The 25293-nt window shown below is 49.8% G+C and overlaps 1 protein-coding gene across 2 annotated transcripts in view; it reads left to right on the top strand.

Moving 5' to 3' along the window:
* CLPB (ClpB family mitochondrial disaggregase) overlaps nt 1-25293 on the top strand; it is a 163178-nt gene that overhangs the window by 120608 nt on the left and 17277 nt on the right. For both annotated transcript variants that reach the window (XM_068555530.1, XM_068555531.1), the window contains exons 8-15: nt 9553-9630; nt 10890-10945; nt 17202-17246; nt 17621-17782; nt 23440-23596; nt 24380-24453; nt 24623-24742; nt 24961-25065. In XM_068555530.1, the coding sequence (XP_068411631.1) occupies nt 9553-9630; nt 10890-10945; nt 17202-17246; nt 17621-17782; nt 23440-23596; nt 24380-24453; nt 24623-24742; nt 24961-25065 (797 nt within the window). The remainder of the gene's footprint in view (nt 1-9552; nt 9631-10889; nt 10946-17201; nt 17247-17620; nt 17783-23439; nt 23597-24379; nt 24454-24622; nt 24743-24960; nt 25066-25293) is intronic.

The raw sequence follows: 25293 nt of genomic DNA on the forward strand, positions 1-25293 counted from the left end.
CAGGGCAGTGGTTCTCAAAGTGGTCTCTGGACCAGCAGCACCAGCATCCTCTGGGAACTTGTTAGAAATGTAGATCTGAGGCCTCAGCCCAGACCTATGGAATAAGAAGTTCTGGCAGAGGGCCCCAGAAATCTGTGGGTTTTGTTTTTTGGGGTTATTTTTTAATTTATTTATTTTTTTGGCCACGCCATGCAGCTTATGGGATCTTAGTTCTTCGACCAGGGATTGAACCCAGGCCCTCGGCAGTGAAAGCACAGAGTCCTAACCACTGGGCCCCCAGGGAATTCCCCAGAAATCTGTGTTTTAACAGGCCCTGCAGGCAATCTGATGCTCAGCTCAAGTTTAAAAACCTCTTTCCGGGACTTCCCTGGAGGTCCAGTGGTTAGGACTCTGCGCTTCCACTGCAGAGGGTGCAGGTTCAGTCCCCGGTCGGGGACTGGGATCCCGCGTGCCACGTGGCTTGGCCAAAAAAAAAAAAAAAATTAAAAACCTCTTCCCTATGATGTCGTGGTCAGTCCCACTCACATGTTGCATCTAGTGCTGCATCTAGTCCCACCAGATGCAGCCCAGCGACTGCCAACGCCAGCACCAGATTCTGCTTGCCGGTAAAAAGAGATATGAGTCTGAAATTGTGGTGCCCCTCTGGAACATTCTGGAGTGGCCTTGTCAGCCCTAGGAAACCTATTAGAGGAGTCATTGAACAATGAAAGCAGTCACCCCTGTGGCACACCAAGCCCAGCCCAATCTCCATCATCCTTACACACCAGTGGGACTGTTAATTTCTCTTTATATCTGTCATCAACTTCGTTTTTGCAAGTATTCATCAGATGCCTCACACACCAGTAGGATCGTGAGCCCCTCATCAGGGGCCTGACTATCAGTGAATAAGAGGAGCCCATAGGGAATTCCCTTGTGGCGCAGTGGGTAAGACTCCACGCTCCCAATGCAGGGGGCCCAGGTTCAATCCCTGGTCAGGGAACGAGAGCCCACATGCATGCTGCAACTAAGAATTCACATGCCACAACTAAGGAGCGCACTTGTCACAACTAAGGAGTCAGCAAGCTGCAACTAAGGAGCCCTGGAGCTGCAACTAAGGAGCACACCTGCCACAACTAAGGAGTCCACATGCTGCAACTAAGGAGCTGGCGAGCTGCAACTAGGGAGCCCACCTGCCGCAACTAAGAGGACCCAGTACAACCAAAATAAATTAATTAATTTAAAAAAAAAAAAAGAGGAGCCCATAGACCAGAGCTGCCTCACCAGCTAGAGGTCAGAAGGCTGCCTGCAGGCACACACAGAAGCCAGGGAAAGCTTTTATGAATACACAAGTTCCTGCTACTCAGGCCCAGACTACACCAGGCTGCCCTTTTGGGTTTGGATACAGACAGCCACCCTCAGCCACCACCTTGGAGGTGGCAACACCCCACTTTGTGTCTGAGGTAGAGGGGAAGGAGACCTGGGAGCTCTTGAGTTGAAGAAGAGAAGGAGGAGGAGCCCATGGGAGAGACAGATGACCTAGCAGAGATCTGAGAAAGCATATCCTGCTGGAGTCTCATGTCCACTTGGGCCAGAACTGCAGCTGCCATCATGATATTTTCCCCCCACTTCTTACACAGCCCTTTCCTAGCAGGTTGTCTGCTCCTCTTACCTTCTGCTACTCACTAGCTTCTCAAGCCCATAAGCTATGAAGCTCCCAGAAGTAGTTGGGGGGAGAGGGAGGATCAACCAGGGCTCAAATCGTAGGTGGGCCACTTACCAGCTGTGCAACTCAGGCTGATCATTCAGCTTCTTTGAGCGTCAGTTTCCTCATCTCTGTACCGGGGAACCAAATCCAGGACTGTCGGACTGTAAAGCACATGCTCCTTACAGTATGTACCAGATAGCACTCAATAAAATTTAGTCCCCTTCCTCAAGATGTTTACCACCTAGGGTTGGGTACTGTGCTCTATAGGTCAGGCCCACAGTTATTTCCTTCAACCTGGGACTTATCCCTAGTCCCAGCCCTGGACTGGCCTCTTCCCCTGGTCCTACACCACCTTGTCTGTCCCTGCCCTTGGCCCAGAGCAGGAGTAGATGATTCCACTCCCCACCTCCTAGGAGCTGTCAGAATGTCTGCCCCGAGTGCTTCCTTCTACCCAAAGCTCCATTCTGTCACCCGAACTGCCTCAGATCTGGAGGCAGATCTTTGTCCTGTGGTATGTAGGTTGACCCTGGTATGGCTCCAGTGATGCTGGAAAAGATACAGAGGCCGTGGATGGCCTGGGCTGCGGGGTTGGTATGTTCTCTTCCATTTGTAAGGCAGTAACTGTGCACCCACCTTGCTAGAGGCCCTGCAGCCAGGGATCACACTGATAATAGATTGTGTTCGGCTACCAACTCAGGTGAAGCATGAGGCACTCTTTGGGTTGGAATTTGTGGCAGGTAAGCAGCAGCCAGTGCCTCAGGACCTCAAGACTGAAGTCGGTGCAGGAGAGGGAGGCGGATCTAGAGGGTAAGCCAGACCTCCCTGGGTCCTCTAGGCTAGTGTCAGATGTGTGCTGGGGGCTGGCTAGGTAGAGCCTGGCACCCCAGGGGTACCACGAGGATGCGCAGGCAGAGAAGTGCCGCAGAATGAATTGATTTGATAAATGGCCATTTATTACCCTCACGAATTGACTGAAACCAATTTCGGTCACATCAACCCCTGGTAAGTGCTGGGATATTGATTTGTGCAAAGTAATACAGTGAATTTATCAGTGTGATCCCCAGCTGCAGGGCTTCTAGCAAGGCTGGCGCACAGTTACCGCCTTACAAATGGAGGAGATAAAGCACCAGCCCCACAGCCCAGGCCCCCATGGCCTCTCTGGTCTTCTGGGGTCACTGGAGCCAAAGCAGGGCCAACCTACAGACCACAAGCCAGAGCACTGACATTGAAAGTGAGGCTCTCCATCCAGAATGCAGAGCCGTTCTTGATCATGGGGAAGGGGAGGATGCCTGTTCTATTGGGCAGACCTCCTGGGAGCTCAGAGCCTCTGTGCCCCACCATCCTCAGAAACGCAAGCAGTTGTCTATTCAGCCCATTCAGAGCTAGACTCCGCCCCCCTCCTCCAACCCACCCGCCTCCCGTGTTCCTATCTCAGTAAAGGCACTACCGTTCCCTGGTCTCCTAAATTGAAACTTAGGTGTTTCCTTGGTCCTTCCCTCCCCCTCACCGCCCATCAAGTTCTATCATTGTAACTCTGTGTTCTTCTCCCCTCTGTTCCTGATACCACTGCCCCAGCTCAGGACCTCAGTATCTCCCACGTGAACCAAGCAGTGGCCTCCTCACTGGTGTCTCTGCCTCCTTTTCTTTCCCTATTATCACTTCTCCCCAGCTAGAGTCAGCTTTGTAAAGTGTAGGGGGAAAAAAAAAACCTGTTTAAGATCTTTGAGTGGCTGCCCTAGCCTGGCATACAAGGCCCACCCCTGCTGCTCCCACTCCTCGGTTGCCCCCACCCGTCCCCACTTGGCACTGCACAAAACGGCTGCTTCTGCATGTGCTCTGTTGATCTCCTGCCTGCATTTGTTGATGCTGCCCTCTCTGCTTGTAATTCCCTTTCTTCTGGCCCCTTCCCCACCCCAGCCCTGCCCGTCTCCCACACTCGGGCTGGTTTTTACTTAGCCTAACTCACAGGAGCAATAGACTGTAGACTCCTGAGGGCAGAGACCATGACTGAATCATTTTTGTTTTCCCAGTTCCTGGCACAGCGCTCTGCTCAAAGTAGATGCTTAGTGAAGTTTGTCAAATTAATTATTTTGGTATGGCCCTTTGTCCATCTCTGTGATGTGCTCTGAGGAAAGAAGAGAAGCTGTAAGCCTGCTTTCTAGTTGTTCACAAGCATACTAGGAATGTGACTGTAGCAAAATAGTTAATTACAACACCCGTACTACTCAGCCTTTGACCCCTTTTCCCCAGACCTGCTCCAAGAAGCTTTTTCTGGGCAGCAGGTCATCCTGCACACCCTGTCGCTCCCTCTGACCAGGGGCCTGTCCCCAGAACCCATTGCATCTGGTCCCAGTTGACTCCAGCCCATGAACTCCCCCGGGAAGCTCTACCACCTTGACTGCTCTTCCAAGGTCTGGCCTGAATTCAGAATCTCAACATCAGCCATGTGCACACAGTAGGCGCACCATCCTGTCTCGTGCTCCACGTCTCTCTTTGACTAATCCAAAAATGTAATCTTCCTAAGCACTGCACCTTTCTGGACCCTCCCTTGGAGTCCTGTTTCTAATCTGAGAAATACATCCAGGTCATCCCTGAGTTGTAGAGAGGCAGTGACTGATTTAGAAAACTTCTTACAGTTCCACTTCCCCACCTCACCACTCCAGGTGTCCCTCCTGTGCGCCTGTTGTTCTTATTGTCTGGACTGCCCTGCCCTTCCACTCACCTGCCGGGACCCTCAACACCCAGGCCTCCTCCAGGAAGCCTTCCTTAGCCCTCCACCTGGGTGCAGGGCCCTTTCTCTGGGCTTCCTGTGGACATCTTTTTAAACTGAACTTACCACATGGCATCGGTTTGTATGTCTTTCTCCCTCCCAAGGTCAGGAACTACCTCTCATTCAGGTCTGTTTCCCCAGGGTTGGTACACAGGTGTGTAAAAGGTTGAACTCAAGTGAACTCAAATGAACAAAGTCTGAGACCTTGACGTTCTGCCTCTCCTCAGCACAGATTCTGATCTCAGCCTCTTTCTGGAAGGGTGTCAGTCTTCCCTTCAGGGATCCCTTACCTCACAGCATGCACACAGTAACATATAATGGGTGGGCTCAACAAAAGCTGTTTTTTGCAATTTTAATACGTAACCCCTTAGTAGCAATAGTTTGTCTTCAGAATGACTAATCCTTACAGACTAAGAAGAGAACTCTCTCTCATCATCCACCAAACCCAAGGCACCAGTATCCACTCAGTCAGCAGACACTTCTTGAGCTGTGCTCCTCGAACCTATAAGCTTAGATAGGAAATTGCTCATAGACATTTAGATGACTCAGCCATGGAGTCCCTCTGAAGGACAGGTTTCCCTAGGAGGTGGCACAAGCGTGGAACAAACATGTTCCAGTTAGGTTAAAAAAATCTCTCCCACTGCATCACCAGAACTTACCAGGAAAGATGAGTCAGCCTGCCCAGACTCCCCCGGAACCTTGAGCTGGATGGAGGCAAAGGCCTGGCATGGGAGGAGGAGGCAGTACTTTTGTCTCACTTTGGTTTTGCACACACCAGGGCTTTCCTCCTGGAATGTCCCTTCATACCCAGACTGCCTGGCCATCTCCCCCTCATACTTCAGGCACAAATGGCTCTTCCCACACTTCTCCCAGTGCTCCCATCCCACTTGGAACCCACAGTTTTCATAGCAGCGTTCAACCAAAAGGCACAATCCTTGTTTTAGGCTTCTTTGTAGGTGCCCCAACACTCAACACAGAGCTTTTTTGCTGAACAAATGGATAAGGCTCCCTGGAGAGAGGTTAAGAAGAGAGTGGAAACCTTATTCACCCAAGGGTAGTAGTAGTAGTAACCAGTTGAAGCCATAAGAGACTCTTGGGTCCAGGCCTCACTCTTCTCTGTAAAATAGGAGTTGAAGTGTCTGTTCTTTTCCACTTGTGATTCCAGAAAAACCAAGAATTAATTCATTTAGTCAGCACACATTTAACCAGTGATGGGCAAGAGTCCCTTGGGAAATAGAATGTCTAGCACATGCACCCACAGAATACACAGTTTGGGGCACACCTCCCCCTGATACGAGGGCACAGACAGATGAAACCTGTTCCACTGCCCCTCTTTGAGCCTCAGTCTCTTCTTCTGTAAAATGGAGGTAATGTCTACTTCTCTGAATTATTGTAAGGATGAAAGAGAGATCTGTAAAATGGCAGCTGCCACTACTGCTGCTATGATCACCATTATTTTTATTATTATTCCATTCTTTGAAACTTATAAAATACCATAGCCATTAACTCATTTTAATCTTCATGTGGGGCTGACTGAGCATGTATGTCTCTTCCCATTTTATAGATGAAGAAACCAAGCCTCTAAATCAGTAAGTGTTTTACTCAAAGTCAATCAACTAATAAGTGGCAGAGCCAGGACTCCAAACTCGGTCCTATAACTCCTGCCCTCTCCACCATACTGCCCCATAGATGAACATAGGAGTTAATGGAGCAGATGTGATGTGGTGGAGTAAACAGGAAAGAGTTGTTGCAGGTGAGACTTAGGATGGTCTGGTAGTGGTTGACATGGTCAGGAGAAGACGTTCTGGTAAGGGGAAGAACCCAGCAAGGAGGCCCTGGAGCTGGCTCAGCATGTGGAGAGGCTGCCAAGCCTGTTGGAGCTTTCAGAGATGGGACTGGCCAGAGAAGGGGCTGAGCTGCCTGCTCAGGGGACCTGACACCATCTCAAGCCCAGAGAGCAGGGGTCAGGATATGGTCAGGGGCAGGGGCCCCCGAGACCATGTATGGAATGGCTGAGCCAGCCAGACTGGAAGACTGCAGCAGGGTGGCTTTCCAGGTGAGGTGAGGGAATGAGGAGATGTTGTGGTAGGGGAGAGCCAACTCCTTTCTCTAAACTCCTGAAGCACCAGTTCATGCTCAGGAGCTAGCCAGAGCCAGGGTTAAAGCCCAGGTTCATTTATTTACCTGTGTAACCTTGAGCAGGTCACCTAACTTCTTTATATATATTTCCTCGTCTGTAAAATGGGAATCAAGTTACCTGCCTTGCCAGCCTCATGGGTTCATAACCAGCCTCAAATGAAGTTATGTCTACAGAAGTTCTTTACAGACTCTGAAGTGCTAGCAGAGGAAGTTGCTGCATTTGCTTGTCCACAGTGAGAGCACCCACCAGTACCTGTGGCCACATCCCAAATGGGCCTATCCAGGTCTCTGTCTGTCCCAGCCTCTGCCCCAGCCTGACAGAACCCTAAGGCGCCCAGCCTTGGTCCTCAGCCACCCTGCTAACCACACACCCCAGGGCCCGCCTTCCCCAGTCTTTCCTAGCTGCTTCCATTTTTCATTCTGTCGGACGCCATCTGCTTGGCCATTTTTCTCTTCAGATATTATTAGAAATATCCAGAGTTGTAATTGTTTAATGGTTGGCATTTTGCCTGTTTCACGGGGAGCCCAGATTAAGCCCACCCCAGACTCATGCCCTGGGTCTGGCAGAATTGACCAGGGACAGCTGTGCAGTGGAGTCTGCTTGGCATTATAAAGAGCCCTCTCCCAGGTGCATTATTAGAAAAGAAGGGGGAAAAGATGGCCCCTGGCGTAATCCAATTCCACATTCTCCATGGTGTTTTTGAACTGCATAGCCCAGAGGCATGCAGCTCTTGGTGGGCTGGGAAGCTTCCTGAAAGAGAAGTCAAGATCAGAACCTCAGGTTCATGACACCTGGGGAACCCTGGTCCCCCAGGCCACCTGTCTGAGTGATGCCTGGATACTTTTGCCTCCCCAAATACCCCCATGAAGCCTGAATCCAGTTTTTGCTCAGCTTCTTTCCAACGTAGATTCTCAACTTAGCCAACTTTTGGAAGAGTGTGACTCCTTTCATATGACCCCTTCTCTCACCCTGGCCTCAACACACATCCACACATAATGTTCACAGAAGTCTAGCCTTTGCCATTTTACAGTATCTCCACCTCCCCAAATACCCCCACCCACGGGGTCTTGTTTCTGTCAGGACACTGGGGGTTCCCTCTCACCAGGCTGGGACTTCTCCATCTTCATCCCCAGCCTTCAGATACCTATGAGGCCTGTGGATTCCCATCATGTCCAGGCCTTCCAGAGGACCAAGCCAGTCAGTTTAGAGATGATCTGAGACCTAGCCCAAGGGAGAGGTTAGACTGAGTGTTTTCTCAGGCCCCTCTCAGGAGTCTCAGGGAGTATCTCCCGGGCAGACAGAGTGGCTAGTCTGGTGTCCATGAGGTTGCACAGTTTCTGTTTCTGCTGAGGCCAGAACTAGAAAGTATCTTAGGTAGAAGCATTAGAGATTGAGGTGAGAAAGCCCACAGTGTGGACCTGAACTCCTAAGACAGGAATTCGAGACCTCTTTGATCTGATCCCACCCACAAGTACTCATGTTCATTCCTGTCTCTCCACCTCTGTCATGCTGCCGCTTTTGCCCCCTCCAGACCCCACCCAGTCTCTGTGATCTGTCATCAGTCCCACTTCTTCCAAAAGCCTTCCCTGATCTCTCCAGCTGCTTCTTTGAAACCCAACCACACAGATTATACCACACAGTATAGCATTTAGGATCTTTGCACCTCAAGAATGGACGATGCTTCCCTAAGACTGTCAACTCTTCCTCCATTGACTTGGTTTCCAAGCCTTGTCCTCTGACATATATCCTTTTGCTCATCTCCCCTCAACACTCTGGGGACCAGACCATATATGCTGTTCCATCTGCAGGATGACCTTGACATTGCACAATGGTCTCTTCCCTTCCTTCTTCTGACGGCCATGTTTCCGTTTAACGCAACCCGAATTGATACTAGCTTTTGTAAGTAGCCATATGTGACAAAAAAAGAAGACAGGTTTAGAGATGCAACTCTGCCATCTCCACCAGTCAGCTGGTAATCTACTAGTTGTGTGACTTGGGCAGATCTCTTTATCTCTTGTTTCAGTTTCCTGTTCAGTGTGATGGAGTTGAAAATAATATTTTCCACTCAGGGTATGGGTCTTGAGTAATAAAATGTTGGCCATTTTTCCATTGGGCCTAGCAGATAGCATGTTTAATAAATGATTCTTCTGATGGTTCTGCCTCATTCTGTTCCTACTCTTATACTTGAGTGATGCTTCTGAGCCTGACTCTCCCACTCTGTGGTTGGGCATTTAATTTCCTCATCTTGCACATAGAACCCTTGAAGAGGAGAGGTCAGCACTCAACTCTAGCAGAGCTGAGCCCCGGGGAACGTAGTACATGTTTATTCCCCTCCCCCCACCTCTGCCCAGTGGAGACCATGTTGGTGGAGGTGCTAACCAAGTGGCTCACCCTTCCGTGCCCTGAGCTCCACACTACCCTTCACTGGCTTCCAGAAAGTTCATTTGACTGTATTTCCTAACAGCAGACGAGACCTTAGTTCCCCCAAATGGGAAAGAGTTCAGAGCTCACACCCCAGATCCCCAAGGGCCTGCCATGGGCTTCTGCCTCTCCCATTTGCATAGGGGCAGGCTCAGACTCCCACCAGTGGTGAGTAGATGGGTTACCAGTGGAGAGCTAAAGTTCCTCTCGAATTCTCCTTCACCAGCCCCCGACCCCCTTCACCTCCATTCACCATCCACCCGCCTTTCAGTTTCCTTGGCAACGCTGAGTGCTCATCCTGGAAAACTTTATCCGAAATCTGCTCTGGGCAGCTTTCCAAATCCATGCTAACCTGATTAGGTGTCTCTAGGGGCCTTGCCAGCTAATCAGATTAGGCAGCACTAATGGTAGTGAGGACTTTGAGTGGGCGCAGAGCAGTAAAACATATTGTATACTTAGTGATAATTATCCTGCCTTTTGTGTCATTGATTTATCTGCCTCCCTCCCTGTCCTCCCTTCTTATGTGTTTGGCCATAGCGATCCGGAGGAAGGAGAATGGCTGGTACGACGAAGAACACCCTCTGGTCTTCCTCTTCCTGGGATCATCTGGAATAGGTAACTGGGAGTAGATCAGCCTGTGGGGAAGGAGAGCTGGGGGAGCCCCAGCTGCTATGGGCCAGAGTCACACGACCCACCTCTCGTTCAAATCTAGCTCCCAAAACAACTGCCTCCAAATTACAGAGCCAGCAAGAGGATCATCTGTCACATTAGGAACAGCTGGAATTATGCCCCTTCCTCTGGAAGCTGTGGTGCAGGGCCTACTTCACCTGGAAGGCCAGGCCCTTGGGGTCCTGTGAGTCCTGGTCCAGCCACTCTGCAACCCCAGAGGCTGCCCTTTAGGAATTGAACCACCTCCACTGCCCAGTGCACCAGCCTTATCTAGTGTAGCCTGGGACATAACCCTCTAGGAAGCTAAAGAAAGCCCCTGATGGCCAGCACAGTGCTAAGTGCATAGCAAAATTGGTTGCGGTGAAATGGGTTGGGGATTTTTATAGCCATTTGGGCTGGATTATCTGAGGCATTCTCACCCCCTCACTCTCTGCCCTCACAGATACTTCCCACTGCCACCACCACACCACCACCACCTCCCGTTGTCTTTTTTTTTTTTTCCTCTCCCATTGTCTTGATAGGGAATTTCATGCATCTGTTGCCTCCTCTTCCCCTCTCAGCATCTTCATGGGTGCTCCCTCAGATGTAGGGTCCCAAAGGGTTACCGTCACCTCACGTGATACTATAGAACTTGACCCATACCAGATGGTGACTTCCAAAGGCTTGACCGTCATGCCAAATGGCCGTTCAGAGCCACCACTTTGGTATTATCATTCCTTCTTTATGTTACAAAGCAAGGCTGTGAAGCCAAGGAGAGGTGCTTTTTATCCTCTCCCAGCCTCTATTTGGCCCGTGGCTCCAGGGCCTGGCTGGATGGCAAGACCATGGGTGTCCAGAGAGATACAGTGCAGTGAGCCAGGAAGTCAGGGTGCTCCTAGGAGAGGCAAGGTTTATGCTGGGCTTCAAAGGACAGGGTGGCTCTGGATTGTAAGAGTCAACCTCTCACTCTTAGGATGCTGCTGTAGAGAAAAGGCTTCAGTCCCCATCCACAGAAAAATCAAGATGCAATGCAGACTTTGATTCTGGTCCCAGCTTTACCATTAATTCCCTTGGTGACTTTGAGAGAGTCACTCACCCTCTCTGAGCCTTAACATTTCCAGCCATAACATACATTATTTCCAGCATCCATGCATTTCTAATATTCTTTTATCACAGGAGATAGTCATCTGGTCCTAACCCAACACTTCTCTTTTCCTTCTTACTAGGAAAAACAGAACTGGCCAAGCAGACAGCCAAATATATGCACAAAGATGCCAAAAAGGTAAGGGCTGGGATCCACGCCCGATCGGCAGGCCATGGAGAGCTCACCACTCCTGCTAGCCCAAAAAATCCTAGGCTCCCTGAGTCTGGCAATAGCCAATCAAAAAGATGGGCCCTGGCCCAGGAAGCAGGCCTCATCTGTGGCCCCAACTTGGCCACCAATTGCTCCAGGAATTTGGGCAAGTTATTCAACCTCTTTGTGCCTCAATTTCTTCATCTGTGAAATAGGATGAATAATCCTTGCCCTGCCTGGCTCTTGAGGCACTTGGAAGAACCCAGTGAGATTCATTTATACAACATTTCTAAGCATCTACTCTGTGCCGGGTATTGTACTAGATCCTGATAATACAGCATTCATTAAGACACTCCCCTGCCCTGAGGAGCTCAGTCTTGAGGGGGAGACAGCTTTAGAAACCTATCACTACTGTCCAGTGCCATCAAGGCCATGCTAGAGGGAGTCTCAGACCTGTAGGAGAAAAGTAGAAATAAGAGGATTTGCTTTTCTCCATTCTACATGAGCTTTTAAACATGATTTCTTAATGCCCTAAGCTATGAGGTGGTCACAGTCCCCTTTTTCCCATGACCCAGAGGCCTGGATTCTCCATAGGACAGGGCTGTGCCCATCCCCTTGTTCAGACTCTGGCTTTCCAAGGCCTGCTCAGTTTGACTTTCTAGACTGACAGGAAATACTTTCACACAGAGAGAAATGTCAGAGCAGTCCTTGGAGATTGCAGAAACATTTCAGCTTAAAGCCACACATTCTTCTTCCTACTGGCCTTCCCAGTGTGGAAGCATCGCAGGTTGCCCACGACCCTGGATGCCCTTGCCTACTTTCTATGGAAAGCCTCCCCAGCTGAGGTGATGAGGAATTGCCCAGGCCTCCGCCAGCCAAACTGCCAGCAACCGAGTCCTGGTCACCTCCTATCCTGCTTTTGCCTAGCTCCCCCTTCACCACCTCCCTGAGGGCCTGGCAGCCACAGAAACAAGGTAGCTCAGGCTGTGTCCTTCTGAGCCGCATTCATAGCACCCTTCTACTGACTCTGCCAGTAGCTGTCCGTGAGCTGTCTCAAAAGCTAGAGCAGACCCACTCAACAGGCAGGCAGGCAAGAAGCAGCGCATGGCATGCTAATATGCTCCAACCGAAATAGCATTTTTAAGACAATTCATCAGGTTGACAGCGATTGAAACAATTAGCACTCTGGAGAGGGCCATAAACTAGCAAGACTATTAGGGAAGATGCAGTTACGGGCAGGAACCACCTGATTAGGGATGAAGAATTCCGAGTGGTTTAATTTTAATACTGTCAGAAAGGTTAATATTTAATTACAAATCATAATCTCCTTATCCAAGCTGTCTTAATATGTCTTCATACACAGTGGAAGTAGAAGGAAAGTATCTGCTGACTTGCTGGTGTAGAAAGGAGAAGGGGCTTGATAAAAGACTGATGATGCAAGTCATTTTTCAGTTGGAGCATCTAAACAAGAGACAGATTTCCACCAGTGCAGGGTGTCCTGAAAGCTGATGATGGCATCCTTCAGTACACGCCTCACCTAGGAGACGGAGTTAACACCGTCACCGCTTGGAGGCAGTGGTCTGGGTGATCCAGGCTCTGGAGTCAGCCATTCCTTGGCGCAGGTTCTACTGGTCCTAGATGGGTTGCTTTACCCCTCTAAGTTTCAGCTCTTGCCTCAAAGTGAAGCTAATCAGTCCTGTGTCTAAGGTTGTCATGAGCATCAAGTGAGATACTATGAATCACAGAGAACACAGGCTCTAGCACCCAGTAAGTGCCTTATCCCTTGTCTTACATTTATTCATCACGCCGTACTTTCCACAGCAGTACTCCCATCCATTGTCTTATTTGATCCTATAAGGAAGATAGCATAAATGCTAAATTAGACCCACTTTTTAGATGAGAAAACTGAGACCCTACAGCGTTAAGGGTCCAAAGTCACCTGTTAGGGGAAGAAGTAAAATCAGAATCCAGTCTCTCAACTCTTCTCTCAAAACTGTTGTTCTCGGCCACAAGAGGAGGCTAGATTATAAACTTGTCCATTTGTCCCCATGTCACATAGGGAGATGAGAGGCATGAGAAGCCCAATATAACCATGTATTTTATTTTTAAATCATAGTTGTTGCTTCTATAAAACTTCTACCTTCACCAGCCCTGAAGACCAACTCATTACCGCATCTATGTCTAGCATAGATGTTCTCTGGCCATGTAACAGGCATGTTTGAGACATGCCTTCAAAATCTGAGGGTTCTGGACTGTAAGCTGTCTAACCAGGGTACCTGACGTCGCCAGGACCCACAGAGTGATGTGTGGGAAGTGTCATGTACAGGGCCCAGTGTAAGGGAGGACTGAGCACTGACCTGGGAGTCGGTGACTTGAATTCGAGTTCTGGCTCTCTGATCCTTAGTTTCCTCATTTGTAAAGAGTCACAGTACCTCCAGACCTGGCTGCCTCACAAGGACTTGTTTGCACATTTTTATAATTTCTTTTTTATTATTATTAATTTATTTATTTTTGGCTGTGTTGGGTCTTCATTGCTGTGCGCGGGGGCTACTCTTCGTTGCAGTGCGCGGGCTTCTCATTGCAGTGGCTTCTCTTGTTGCAGAGCACGGGCTCTAGGCATGCGGGCTTCAGTAGTTGTGGCACCCGGGCTCAGTAGTTGCAGCTCGCAGGCTCAGTAGTTGTGGCATATGGGCTCAGTTGCTCCATGGCATGTGAGATCTTCCCAGACCAGGGCTCAAACCTATGTCCCCTGCCTTGGCAGGTGGATTCTTAACCACTGTGCCACCAAGGAAGTCCTGTAATTTCTTTACCAGACTTGTGAGCTTATTTTTTTTCTCTCATTAACCTCTACTATTTCTCCCAAATTGAGCAGCTTTGTTAACTCCCATTATTAGGGTTAATAATCCTTGAGAAAAAACCTTAATGGCATTCTGTGATTTCATCCTGAAGTAGGGTGGTGAAGCCCTAAAGACTGCAGTTATAGTGGCAGTATGATGAAGGGATCAAGAGCAGGGCTCTGAGTCCAACACTAAACTACTCTGTGGAGTTGGCTGAGATCTCTGTTTACATCAGTTTTCTCATCTGTAAAATGGATTCAATAATGGTGCCTGTCTCATTGGATTATTATGAAGGTTAAGTGAGATAATGATGTAAAATGCTAAACACCATTCTTGGCACATAGTAAGCAATCAGTACATGTTAGATATAATTGTTACTATTGTTGCCTCACTTCTAGATAACCCTAAGGTAAGATCATTTGAAAACCAAAATTATTCCAGCCAAGAAAATCAAGCCCTTAGACTTGTTGAGAGTTACTCAGCAAATCAGTAGAAGGACTAGGATAAGAACCCAGGTAATTTGACATAAGCGTAAGTGAGCACTGAAGTTATACTCCCTGTTACCTTGGGACATTGATTGACACTGGTTCTGGACACAAAGCTCAGAACCCTTCAAATGAAGATGCTAAGAGCCCAGCTGATTGATGGAGTGGGAAATATGAGACAGGGGAGTATAGTGGCTAAGAGCACAGGCTTGGAGCCAGATTGTCAAGCTTGAGTGACCTTGGAAAAGTTACTTTAATCTGTGGCTCGGTTTTCTCATCTGTAAGGTGGGAATGATAATAGTACTTTTACCTCATAGACTTATACACATTCTAAGCCCTTTATAGCTTGCTTATTTAGAACATCGCCAGACACATAGTAAGCGCCCAGTGAGTGTCACCTATTATCCAGATACCCATCTCGTGGCTTCCAGCCCATTGCTCCCTCTGGGCAGCACTCCCAGCTTCCCCATGTCTATCTTCCCACGCTTCCTGAAGCCAGTGTTTCTCTTGGCCGAGCTGCCTGGGTCCCTCTGAAGATGCTTGCTGGCTAATGCTCCATGTCCTCTGACAACAGTGATCACCCCCTCATGACCTTAAGATCTTCTCCAAGGCCTTTCCCACCTCTTGGATTAGGTCCTCTCCTCAGGCCATAACATAAAGGAGAAACAGTGAGAGGGCATAAGGGCCTGAGTATATAGGAAGAAACTGCAGCTCCAGAAGGGAAGGCAGCCAAGGCCACACAGATAGTGGAGAACTGGGGCTGGAAGCCAAGCCTGGGGCTCTTTCTGCCACCCTGTACCTCACGTACAGAGTGACAGGACAGAGAAAAAAATAGAATACATCACAGACTGAATTTCTGGCCAGCAACCAAACTAGAGTATGGCCTGGATTTCGGACATAGCTACCTCCCTCTCAGGGTCTTGGCGCGCCCTCCCTCATCCCCAGCTCTCAGGAGAAGCATAGGCAGTGGGTGCGTTCTCTTAGATGGAAGCATGTGCCAGTAGGAGAGGAGCCTGAGGAGTGTCTGGGGAACCCTGATCTGGGTGGAGAGACAGGGCCTCTGAATGCCCTTATAATGCCCTAAATCCCTAAATTCTTCATGAAAAGAAGTGGGCATTCTGCTTGTGTTAACTCGCAAATCCCACTCCAGAGGGTGTGCTCTTCCCCTGAGGCTAATTATGGTCGGGCCTCACCCCAGGGGGCCGGTTCCCTGGAAATCAGCCCTAGACCCAACCATGGAGAGAGAAGGGCTGCAAGCTATATTCTGGATAGCTCTTAAGTGAAAACATGTAAATAAGTGAGAAAGATTTATTAGTTTAAAAGAAAAGTAGGGACTTCCCTGGTGGCGCAGTGGTTAAGAATCCGCCTGCCAATGCAGGGGACACGGGTTCGATCCCTGGCCTGGGAAGATCCCACATGCCACGGAGCAACTAAGCCCGTGCACCACAACTACTGAGCCTGCACTCTAGAGCCCGCGAGCCACAACTACTGAAGCCCACACGCCTAGAGCCCATGCTCCACAACAAGCCACCGCAATGAGGAACCTGCGCACCGCAACAGAGTAGCCCCTGCTCGCCGCAACTAGAGAAAGCCTGCGCACAGCAACGAAGACCCAACGCAGCCAAAAATAAATAAAATAAAATAAATTTATTTTAAAAAAAAACTGTGATTAAAAAAAAGTGTTTTTTTAATGAATAATATAAAAATAATTGGTGCAGCCACTGTGGAGAATAGCATGGAGGTTCCTTAAAAAACTAAAAATAGAGTTACCGTATGTCGCAGCAATCCCACTCCTGGGCATATGTCCGGAACAGATGAAAACTCCAATTCGAAAAGATACATGCAGCCCAGTGATCATTGCAGCACTATTTACAATAGCCAAGACATGGAAGCAACCTAAATGTCCATCGACAGAGGAATGGATAAAGAAGATGTGGTACATATATACAATGGAATACTACTCAGCCATAAAAAAGAAGGAAATAATGCCATTTGCAGCAACATGGATGGACCTAGAGATTATCATACTAAGTGAAGTAAGTCAGACAGAGAAAGACAAATACTGTATGATATCATTTATATGTGGACACTAAAAAAATGATACAAATGAACTTATTTACGAAACAGAAATAGACTCTCAGATTTAGAAAACAAACTCATGGTTACCAAAGGGGGAAGGGGGAGAGGATAAGTTAGTAGTTTGGGATTAACAGATACACACTACTATATATAAAAAAGGTAAGTAACAGGGACCTACTGTATAGCACAGGGAACTGTATTCAATATCTTGCAATAATCTATAATGGAAAAGAATCTGAAAAAGAATATATATATGTATATATGTGGGTGTATGTATGTATAACTGAATCACTTTGCTGTACACCTGAAACTAACACAACTTTGTAAATCAACTATACTTAAAAAAAAGAAAAAGGGGCATGTGCCCACATAGACTTGCAAAGTTGAGGGCACCGTGGAACTGTCTGGGTGCTTGTTGCTCCCCTCCATCTCATCACGATCCCACGCTGATGGTGACTGACTTTGTCCATGTCAGCCTGCACCACTTGGGTGCTTCTGGAGAACAGAAACATAGCTCCAGTGCTTGACACAGGATGCCCTCAGGAAATGTGGGATGAGTGGATGATGTGGTGATCAGACCCAGTAGAAGCCTGAAAAAAGAGACATTCCAAGCCAGATTTAAGGCAGGAACGCGACTTGGGTTTATTAAGGTAGGGCATGAGGGAATCGTGGGGGATGAGTGGACAGAAAAAGGAGGCAAGGAGCCAGAAAAAACTATATCATGAAAATGGGATAGAAAATCTTGGCTTGGTGTGGCTTAAAAGCCAGAATATATTTGAGATCTCTCCTCCTTAATCCTTCCCCCTGCCTTCTTCAAATGGACTCCTGCTTGTTTCCACACAGGGTTTCATCAGGCTAGACATGTCTGAGTTCCAGGAGCGGCATGAGGTGAGTGAGAGTCCTTGGTGAAGTGTGGTTTGGAGAGCCTGTCAACAGGACTCTGCCTGGCTATTTTGATGTGACTTGTCGTTTAGGTCTGAGATAATTCCAGCAGCCTTGGGATTTGTCCTTTGCGGGGGGCATATGTACACAGCAGGGTCACTGATCTGTTTTGCATACGATTTGCTCTGAAGAATAAACACAGAAAAGATAATCTGCTCTCCCATCACGGCAGGATTCCTTCCACTCAAAGAGACAACCTGATTGTCCTGTTGAGACAGGCAATCTTAACAGTATATAAAGCCATCTTACCGTTGCATGCCCCATATTGAAAACTAAAAATATAGAAAGGCCTTCCTAACTTACTTCCTTCCTTCCACCAGGTGGCCAAGTTTATTGGGTCCCCACCAGGCTACATTGGCCATGAAGAGGGTGGCCAGCTGACCAAGAAGCTGAAGCAGTGCCCCAACGCTGTGGTGCTCTTCGATGAGGTGGACAAAGCCCATCCAGATGTGCTCACCATCATGCTGCAGCTGTTTGATGAGGTGCAAGTCAGCTTGGGCCGGGATGGAGTTGGGGACACCTGTAGGTATGGGGGTCCTGTGAACAGCAGGACCCAGGGGCCCAGAATTGATCATTCCTCAAGTTGCTGCTTCCTCGTGTGTACGTTCAGTCACTTAGCAGGTGTGGCTTCACCCCTTCTCTGGACCAGGGCCCAGACTGGGCACCCAAGGAAGACCAGCACTGCCCAAGAGTTGAAATGTTGTGACTGCCCAGACTACCTTCAAAAGAGACAGAATGGGACAGAGGTGCCAGGGGAGAGAGAGAGATCTGAATTTTTAGTTCTAGCTCTGCTCCATCTCTAGGCATCAGGGACCTCACGTGACAAACAAGGAGGCTGGATCCAGTAAGCTCCAAGAACCTTTCTGGCTCAGGCAGCTCCTGCTCCTCCCTGTGTCAACCATCATTTTCACCAGTTCTTTAAAATGCTAATAACGTTGCTGCTGTCTGTGATGATGACCATGATGATGGAATGGTGGTGCCCTGGTTCATGGAACCCTCTTCTCCTGAGGAGCTCCAGGCTGGTCACAAGCAAGGACAGTCTCCCTCTTAACTGGTGAAATGAGCTCTAAATGAGAACAACTTCCTCTTTTTCAGCACAGTCTATGTAATAGGCCTGTGCTAAAGATTTTACAGACGTTCTTGCTAATCATCACAATAGCCAGGCAAGGTACAAATCATTTGTTACAGATGAAGAAACTGAGGTTCAGCGAGGTTATAAATGACTTGCCCAAGGCCACAGACCTACTGTGTGGAAGAGCCAGAAATGGGCTGCAGATACATCTGGTCCCAGAGCCCCAGTTCTCCCCATCTGTACCAGTCCTTATCTTGAGCAGGGGAGGGAGAGCTTACGATCGTGGGAGGGGCTGCCATCCACCTTTTCCAGGGGTCCTGCAGAACTGGGGATGAGGCCTCCCATCTGCTCCCATGCAGGGACTATATTAGCCAGCACATGGCCGGATGGAGTCCAGCCCACCTTTCCACTTAGTCCCCTCCAGCCCTGGGAAAATGGAAAGAGGTTTGCTTCCCATGTCAAAGTGCACTAACAAGATGCAGGAATGGATACCCCTGGACCAAATAGCACATCAGGTACCAAGCCAGGAAGAACCAGATCCAAATGTCCCCACAGCTGCCCACTGCCTTTCCCACCTGGCCCAGCATCCTTGCCCCTGCCCCAGTTTGTTGCTGTCTTCCTAGGCTCTCATCTGCTCCCTGTCTCGAGACCCACCCCCCACCCCCACTGAGGAATGAAGGCCAAGCCTTCAAAGGTCACATATTCTGTTTCCCGCACCTGTGCTCTGAGACCACCCCCACCCCCACCCCCCCTGCTGCCTTCTAGCCTCTTGATGGGATTCAGGTACACAGCTGTGGACCAGACCCAAACCTGCCCTCTGGGAACTCCCTGCCTAGTAGACAGTAGAAAGGAGATGTGATAAAGTTGACATTTTTGTACTTTGTGTGCAAGGCGCTGTTATTGCATGTATGAACTCCTTTAATCCTCCCAACAACCCTATGAAGATGGTTATTATTACTGACTCCATGTAACCAATGTAGAAACTGAAGTAAAGTGAGACAACTAATTCACCCATGGTCACACAGTTGGGGAGAGGAAATCCAGGATTTGAACCCAGGCAATCCAGTTCCAGAGCCTGCAGCTTAAATAGTAACTACCATGCAGCCAAGGCCAAAAGCGAACAGTAGATCTGGAGTGAAGCATTCACAGGAAGGGAAAGCCCAGCTTAGGGAAGGTGAGCACAGCAGCCTGTTCAGCCTCTCACTTCCCTGGAGAGGTTCCTGGTCCAGAAAGAGGGAAGGCAACTGCTGACTGAAATACAACCAGCCCCACCTGGAAAATGCTTACCACCCCTGTGTGTAAGCCCTGTCCACCCCGCCCCTGCTGCTGTCACTCCACTGACTACCTTTGGGAGTTGATAATAACTCCTTCCTACAGCTCCCAACAACCTACTACAGTTTCTGATGTTTATGCCCTTGGTTCCATTGACCAAAGCTGCCATCTGAGTGTACTTAGCCAGATTTATGCATGTTTGCTTCTTGAGGACAGAGACCTTGTCTCACTCCAACCATTCCCAGAACCCACAGCACCAGGAGAAATGCCCTGTTGACTAACTTAATTCAGTAGTAATTCAGCAAACCTTCCAAGAATGAATAAGTATTTGCCAGGTGAACAGAGTGGAGAAGGGCCGGCAGTAGACACCCAGTGTGCAGAAGCACAGGGGCATGAGGCAGCCTGGTATATGCAGAGAACTACAGCTGTTCAGTATTGATTGACTACAGAGGGAAAGTGAGAATAGAATGGTGGAGATAGGTGGATAAGGTAGACAGGGGCAGGTTAGAATGCCAGGCAGAGGAGTGTGGATTTTTTTGGTGAATAGTAAGAAGCCTTTAAAGACTTAAGGCAAGAGAGAAATGTGATGAGGTTTTCACTTTATAAAGATCCTGTAGGCAGCAGTGAGCAAATGGACTAGAAGGAAGAAGAGAGACCAGCGAGGAGACTGTTGAAGAGTCCAGGCGAGAGCTTGGGAGGCCTGCTCTCAAGCAGGGCTGTGGGATGGGGAGAGCTCCCGGAAAGTCAACTGTGCAGGGCTCGGCGATTGGATGTGAGGAGAGAGGGAGGGACCAAGGATGACCAGCGGCAGGATTTCTGGCCTGGGTGACCCATGGGTGCTGCTGCCATCAGCCTGCAGCAGGGAACACAGGGGGATGAGCAACAGATTGATGAGGAAGGTGAGGAGCTAAGGTTTGGAATTGTTGAAAATGAGATGCCACAGCCAGATGGATATGTCCAAGAAGTCGCTCATCAGTTTGAGCGGTCTGGAGTGTAAGAGAGGCCTGCACCGGAAGTAGAGACTCAGGAATGCTTCAGCACAGAGAGAATACCAGAAGCCACAGGAAGGGATGAGATCTCTCACTTAGTGAGAATATGGTGTGCAGAGAAGAGAGGTAAGAACAGCCTTGCAACCTCTCCAAAAAGAGTCAAGACAGAATTGCCAGAGAGTAAGAGGCAAACCAGGAGAATGTGGTTCAGTGCAGGGCAGAGGACACAGAACAGACAGTCCCTGCCTCAGTGCTTCTGAGCAAGGGGGAGACAGGCAGCAAAAAGCAGTCCAGCCACTGTGGTGAGTGCTGCACTAGGATAAGTAGGAGTTATAAGGGCACCTGATCCAGTCTCGGGGAATAGGGAAGCGCCCCCATATCCACCCAGCCCAGACCTCCCAAGCTTGGACCCAGAAAAGCAGAAGCCCTAATGCTGTCACCAAAACACCAAGCAGAGCTAATGCAGGTCACTTCTCTGTTGACCCCAGAGTCTGTAGCACAGGGCAGAAGTCCCAGGAAGCCCACCCACTGCTCCTCCCTTCAAGGACAGAAATGGGGGGAAAGCAGCCCCTATAACCCTGAGGTGAGCATTCACGCCCCACCCAGGGTGCGTGCACTCCAGTCATTGCGGAGAGGCAGGACAGCAACAGCTCCCTCTTTGGGACACATTTTCTTGCCAGGGACTCTGAGGAGAAGGAGACGTGAACAGTGTGAAAGTCACCCTTTGGGTCAGTAATACACTGCACCTGCTCCCCTCACCCACCTGGGACCCATCCTCAGGCCCAGTTATGAGCAGAGCTTTGATCTCTCAGAAAGAAATGGCCACTGGTTATTGCTCTGGCCAGAACAGCAGTGTGTATGCTCAGTCCTCAGGGGTGAGCTCTGCGAACACACACGGGGTCATCTGCATGCATTTGGGCACATCACACATGTATGCAGACCTGGTCCCCAAAACTAGAGTTGCCCCTAGTGGATTCTGTCGTGTGGTAACCCATAAGCAGGGGGTGAAGTAGGAAGCTAATGGCCAAGCTCAGGAACATCTGCTTGCATCCTTGCCTTCTCCTCGTCCCTCCCAAGGCTGGGACAGGAGAGTGACCAGGACTTGGATCTCGAGGCCCCTTTTGAATAGACCCCCTTGGAACTAACACTTTCTGAGGCCTGTGCCAAGGTCCCGTGTAAAGTGAGGCAGAAAAGCACTTGGTACCATGCCCAGTACACAGTAGGCGCTCAGTTAATGCACATTCCTTTCTTTTTTACCTCTGAGGGCCAGGGCTGGTCTGCCTTTGCGTTGGCTTTAGAACGAAGGGCTGACCTTGAGTGAGGCCCTCGCCACCAGGGAAAGGGAAATACTTGAGGAGGATTGGTTACCTGAGGCTGGGGCAGGGCCCAGCATCGCTGGCTTGGGCAGGCGCCAACAGGCTGAGGTCAGTGACCTTTCCCCAAAGCCATGTTCTCAAACTTGGCAGGAGTTATGCTTTTACCTGCAACCCAGATGAGTACCCAGGCAGGTCTGCCTCTCCCCACACCTGTCCTGGTAGCTTGTTTCCAGTCAGGATCAAAGGATGCAAACTGAATTTGGCAGAATTCTGAGAAATTTTTATTTAGAGAAATAAAATTGCATAAGGCCTCATTTTATCCCACACTTTTGGTATGACCCCAGTAGCCTGGTGTACAGTGAAGGATATAGGTTCTGGGGTCAGACAGTTCAATAGAGCCTCAGCTCTACCGTATTCTAGCTGTGAGACCTTGTACAAATTACTTAACCTCTCTGAGCCTCAGCTTCTTTGTAGGGGTGGTGAGGATTCAAGCATTCAGCAAGCAAGTATTGAGCACCTGCTATATGCCAGACACTGTTCTAGGACCCAGTGAGAGCAAGACCCAGCCTCTGCCCTCATAAAGCGACCTTCTAGTGGGCAGAGTGCAACAGTGCACGGAAAGCACTAAGCAGGGTGCCGATAGTGGAAGTGGATGTGCCCATCAAAGTCAGACTCCATCAGTTCCTCTCAGTGGGGTCCTGATTATTGCTTTTTTATAAATGACTGCAAAGTGCTGTTGTACCATGCTAGCCTTGAGGTTTGCTGAGTGGGCAGAGTTCCTTGCCCTTGAACTGAATGGCCCTGGACAGCTACACTTTTCTCATTCTTCTGTCTCCTCCCTCTACTGTTGCCCCTTTTCTTTTGCTTGGTGCATCTGTTTCTAGTAAAGATGCTTTCTTCTGTGTCACCTCTAGAAAAAGCTAAAGATTCCAAGGCAACTTCCCAAGTTGGTAAAGGAGGAACATTAACCAGGCCAAAGGATGGCTCCAAAGATGCAGAGATTATACCTGTTTCAGTTCATTTATCTGGTCCTCACAATGACCCTGTAGAATACCCTCCTCTGACCTCCTACAGCAGCCTGGCCTTCCCTTTATCATAACACTTAACCACTGAATTGTGACTGCTTGTTTCCTGACCTCACTCCTTCTCTAGACTGGGAGCATGTCAGAGGCTCAGTGAGTCCCCAGTGCCCCAACACAGAGCCTGGCCCAGAGTGGGCCTCCAAGAGAGTGTGTTGGATGGATGCATGTATGGTCAGGCTGGCTTCTGGGTGCCCTCAGAGATGCCAGACAGCAGGTGCAGTCTCACCTGGGGCACTCCCAGCAGGTGAGCACTGTAGCCGAGGTGTGAGAACAGTGCTCAGAGACCCCAGAGGAGGGAGTGCTGGCTCTGCCAGAGGAGGGGGGAGGCACAGGGGTTCTGGAGAGAGCTCCTGGGAGAGGTGCCCAGCCTCACCACTCCCTGACCGTGCAGTCACGGTTCCTTCCCAGGGCCGGCTGACAGATGGAAAAGGGAAGACCATCGACTGCAAGGACGCCATCTTCATCATGACCTCCAATGTGGGCAGTGACGAGATAGCACAGCACGCGCTGCAGCTGAGGCAGGAAGCTTTGGAGATGAGCCATAACCGGATCGCCGAGAACCTTGGTACAGCACGTGGCCCGAGCTCTCTGGGCAACTGGTCAAGTGACCAGGCCGCCAGCGCATCTCCTGGGGGCAAGGATGGCAGGATGGCATTGGGGTCCTGGGGCCAGATGAGGGCCCTGGTAGCATCTTTGTCCCTAGCTGGCCCTGACCAGACACCAAGCACCCTACTAGATCGTGGAGGGAGGCAGACAGACGGTGCCCCTACTTCCTCAAGAAAGCCCCAAGTCTCTTGGGTGACAGGAGGGCTCCAGACAGAGTAATGGACAGAGCCACACCAGGGTGTGGGGCCAGGAAGAGGCCAGGGCCTAAGGGGACTGAAGGGATGCACACTCAACAGATGGAGACACTACGGTGCATTGAGGGCATAGCAGATCAGAAACCGTATGGAGGTGACACAGCCTTTTTCAGCCAGGGAGCCTTTCTGCATAGGTGGAAAGGAGGAGCATGTCAGGCAGGAGGCCACATCTGTCACCTTTCTATTTAGGATTGAACTCTCCAGCCCACTTACAAGTCAGGACTCAAGTCTTGGTCCTGACTCTTCTCCTCTCCCCTCCCCTCCTTCATACAGTTCCTACCAGTACATGAGCAGTGGAAGGGCCTAGAAGGTACCCAGTCCAGTCCTCTCATTGTGCAGGTGAGGAGAAGGCTGAGGCCCAGACAGCCTGAGACCTTGACCAGGAACACACAGACCGTCAGGGTCAGGACCAGGGCTCTTTTCATGGATAGAGCAAAGGAGCAGGCACAGCTCCCAAAGGTCCTGGGTTTATGATTCTGTCTCTACAGGGGATGTCCAGACTAGTGACAAGATCACCATCTCTAAGAACTTCAAGGAAAATGTGATTCGCCCCATCCTAAAAGTAAGAGTTCTTTGTCATTCCTGCTGGAGCCTGGGGTTGGGGGGGGATCCCCTTAGCCATCGTGAAGATATGGAAACCCTCCCACGCCCATCTTCCCCAGTAGGGTCCAGTAATTCCTTTATACCCTCTGGGTCACTGAGTTCACCCCATCCCTAACCTGGCCCTACAGGCTCACTTCAGGAGAGATGAGTTTCTGGGACGAATCAATGAGATCGTCTACTTCCTCCCCTTCTGCCACTCGGAGCTCATCCAACTCGTCAACAAGGAGCTGAATTTCTGGGCCAAGAGAGTAAGAGCGGGGACTGCCTGTGGGTGGGGGTGGCATATTTGCCCACTGGAAGTCAGGGAACACTGGGCTGGGAGTGTCGCCCCCAGAAGAAGGAGCACAGAGGGGGCCAGTGGCTATAGGGCACACGGTCTCTCACAGGCCCGGGCCTCAGGCCAGAGCGCTGAGAGATAGAAAGCCCTGGGCCACATTCAGGCATGCTCCTATCTGACCTGTCCCAGGCCAAGCAAAGGCACAACATTACACTGCTCTGGGACCGTGAGGTGGCGGACGTGTTGGTCGACGGCTACAACGTGCACTATGGCGCCCGCTCCATTAAGCATGAGGTGAGCACAGGAGCCTGAGAGAAGTGAGGCACCTCCACACCTCCCTCCCTGGTGCCCCCAGACCCATTCCCTGGGCTCCCAGCCTGTCCAGACAGGCTGGAATTGTTCTTAGCCAGAGCAGATGCCCCTTCAGAACCAAAAACAATATAATCAAGTAAAACCCCTATCCTAGAGGGTAACTGAGTTTGAACCCCTACCGGTGTGAGAAACTGGGCTGAGGACCTCAGA

This window comes from Eschrichtius robustus, chromosome 11 (genome assembly GCF_028021215.1).
Source record: "Eschrichtius robustus isolate mEscRob2 chromosome 11, mEscRob2.pri, whole genome shotgun sequence".
NCBI lineage: Eukaryota > Metazoa > Chordata > Mammalia > Artiodactyla > Eschrichtiidae > Eschrichtius > Eschrichtius robustus.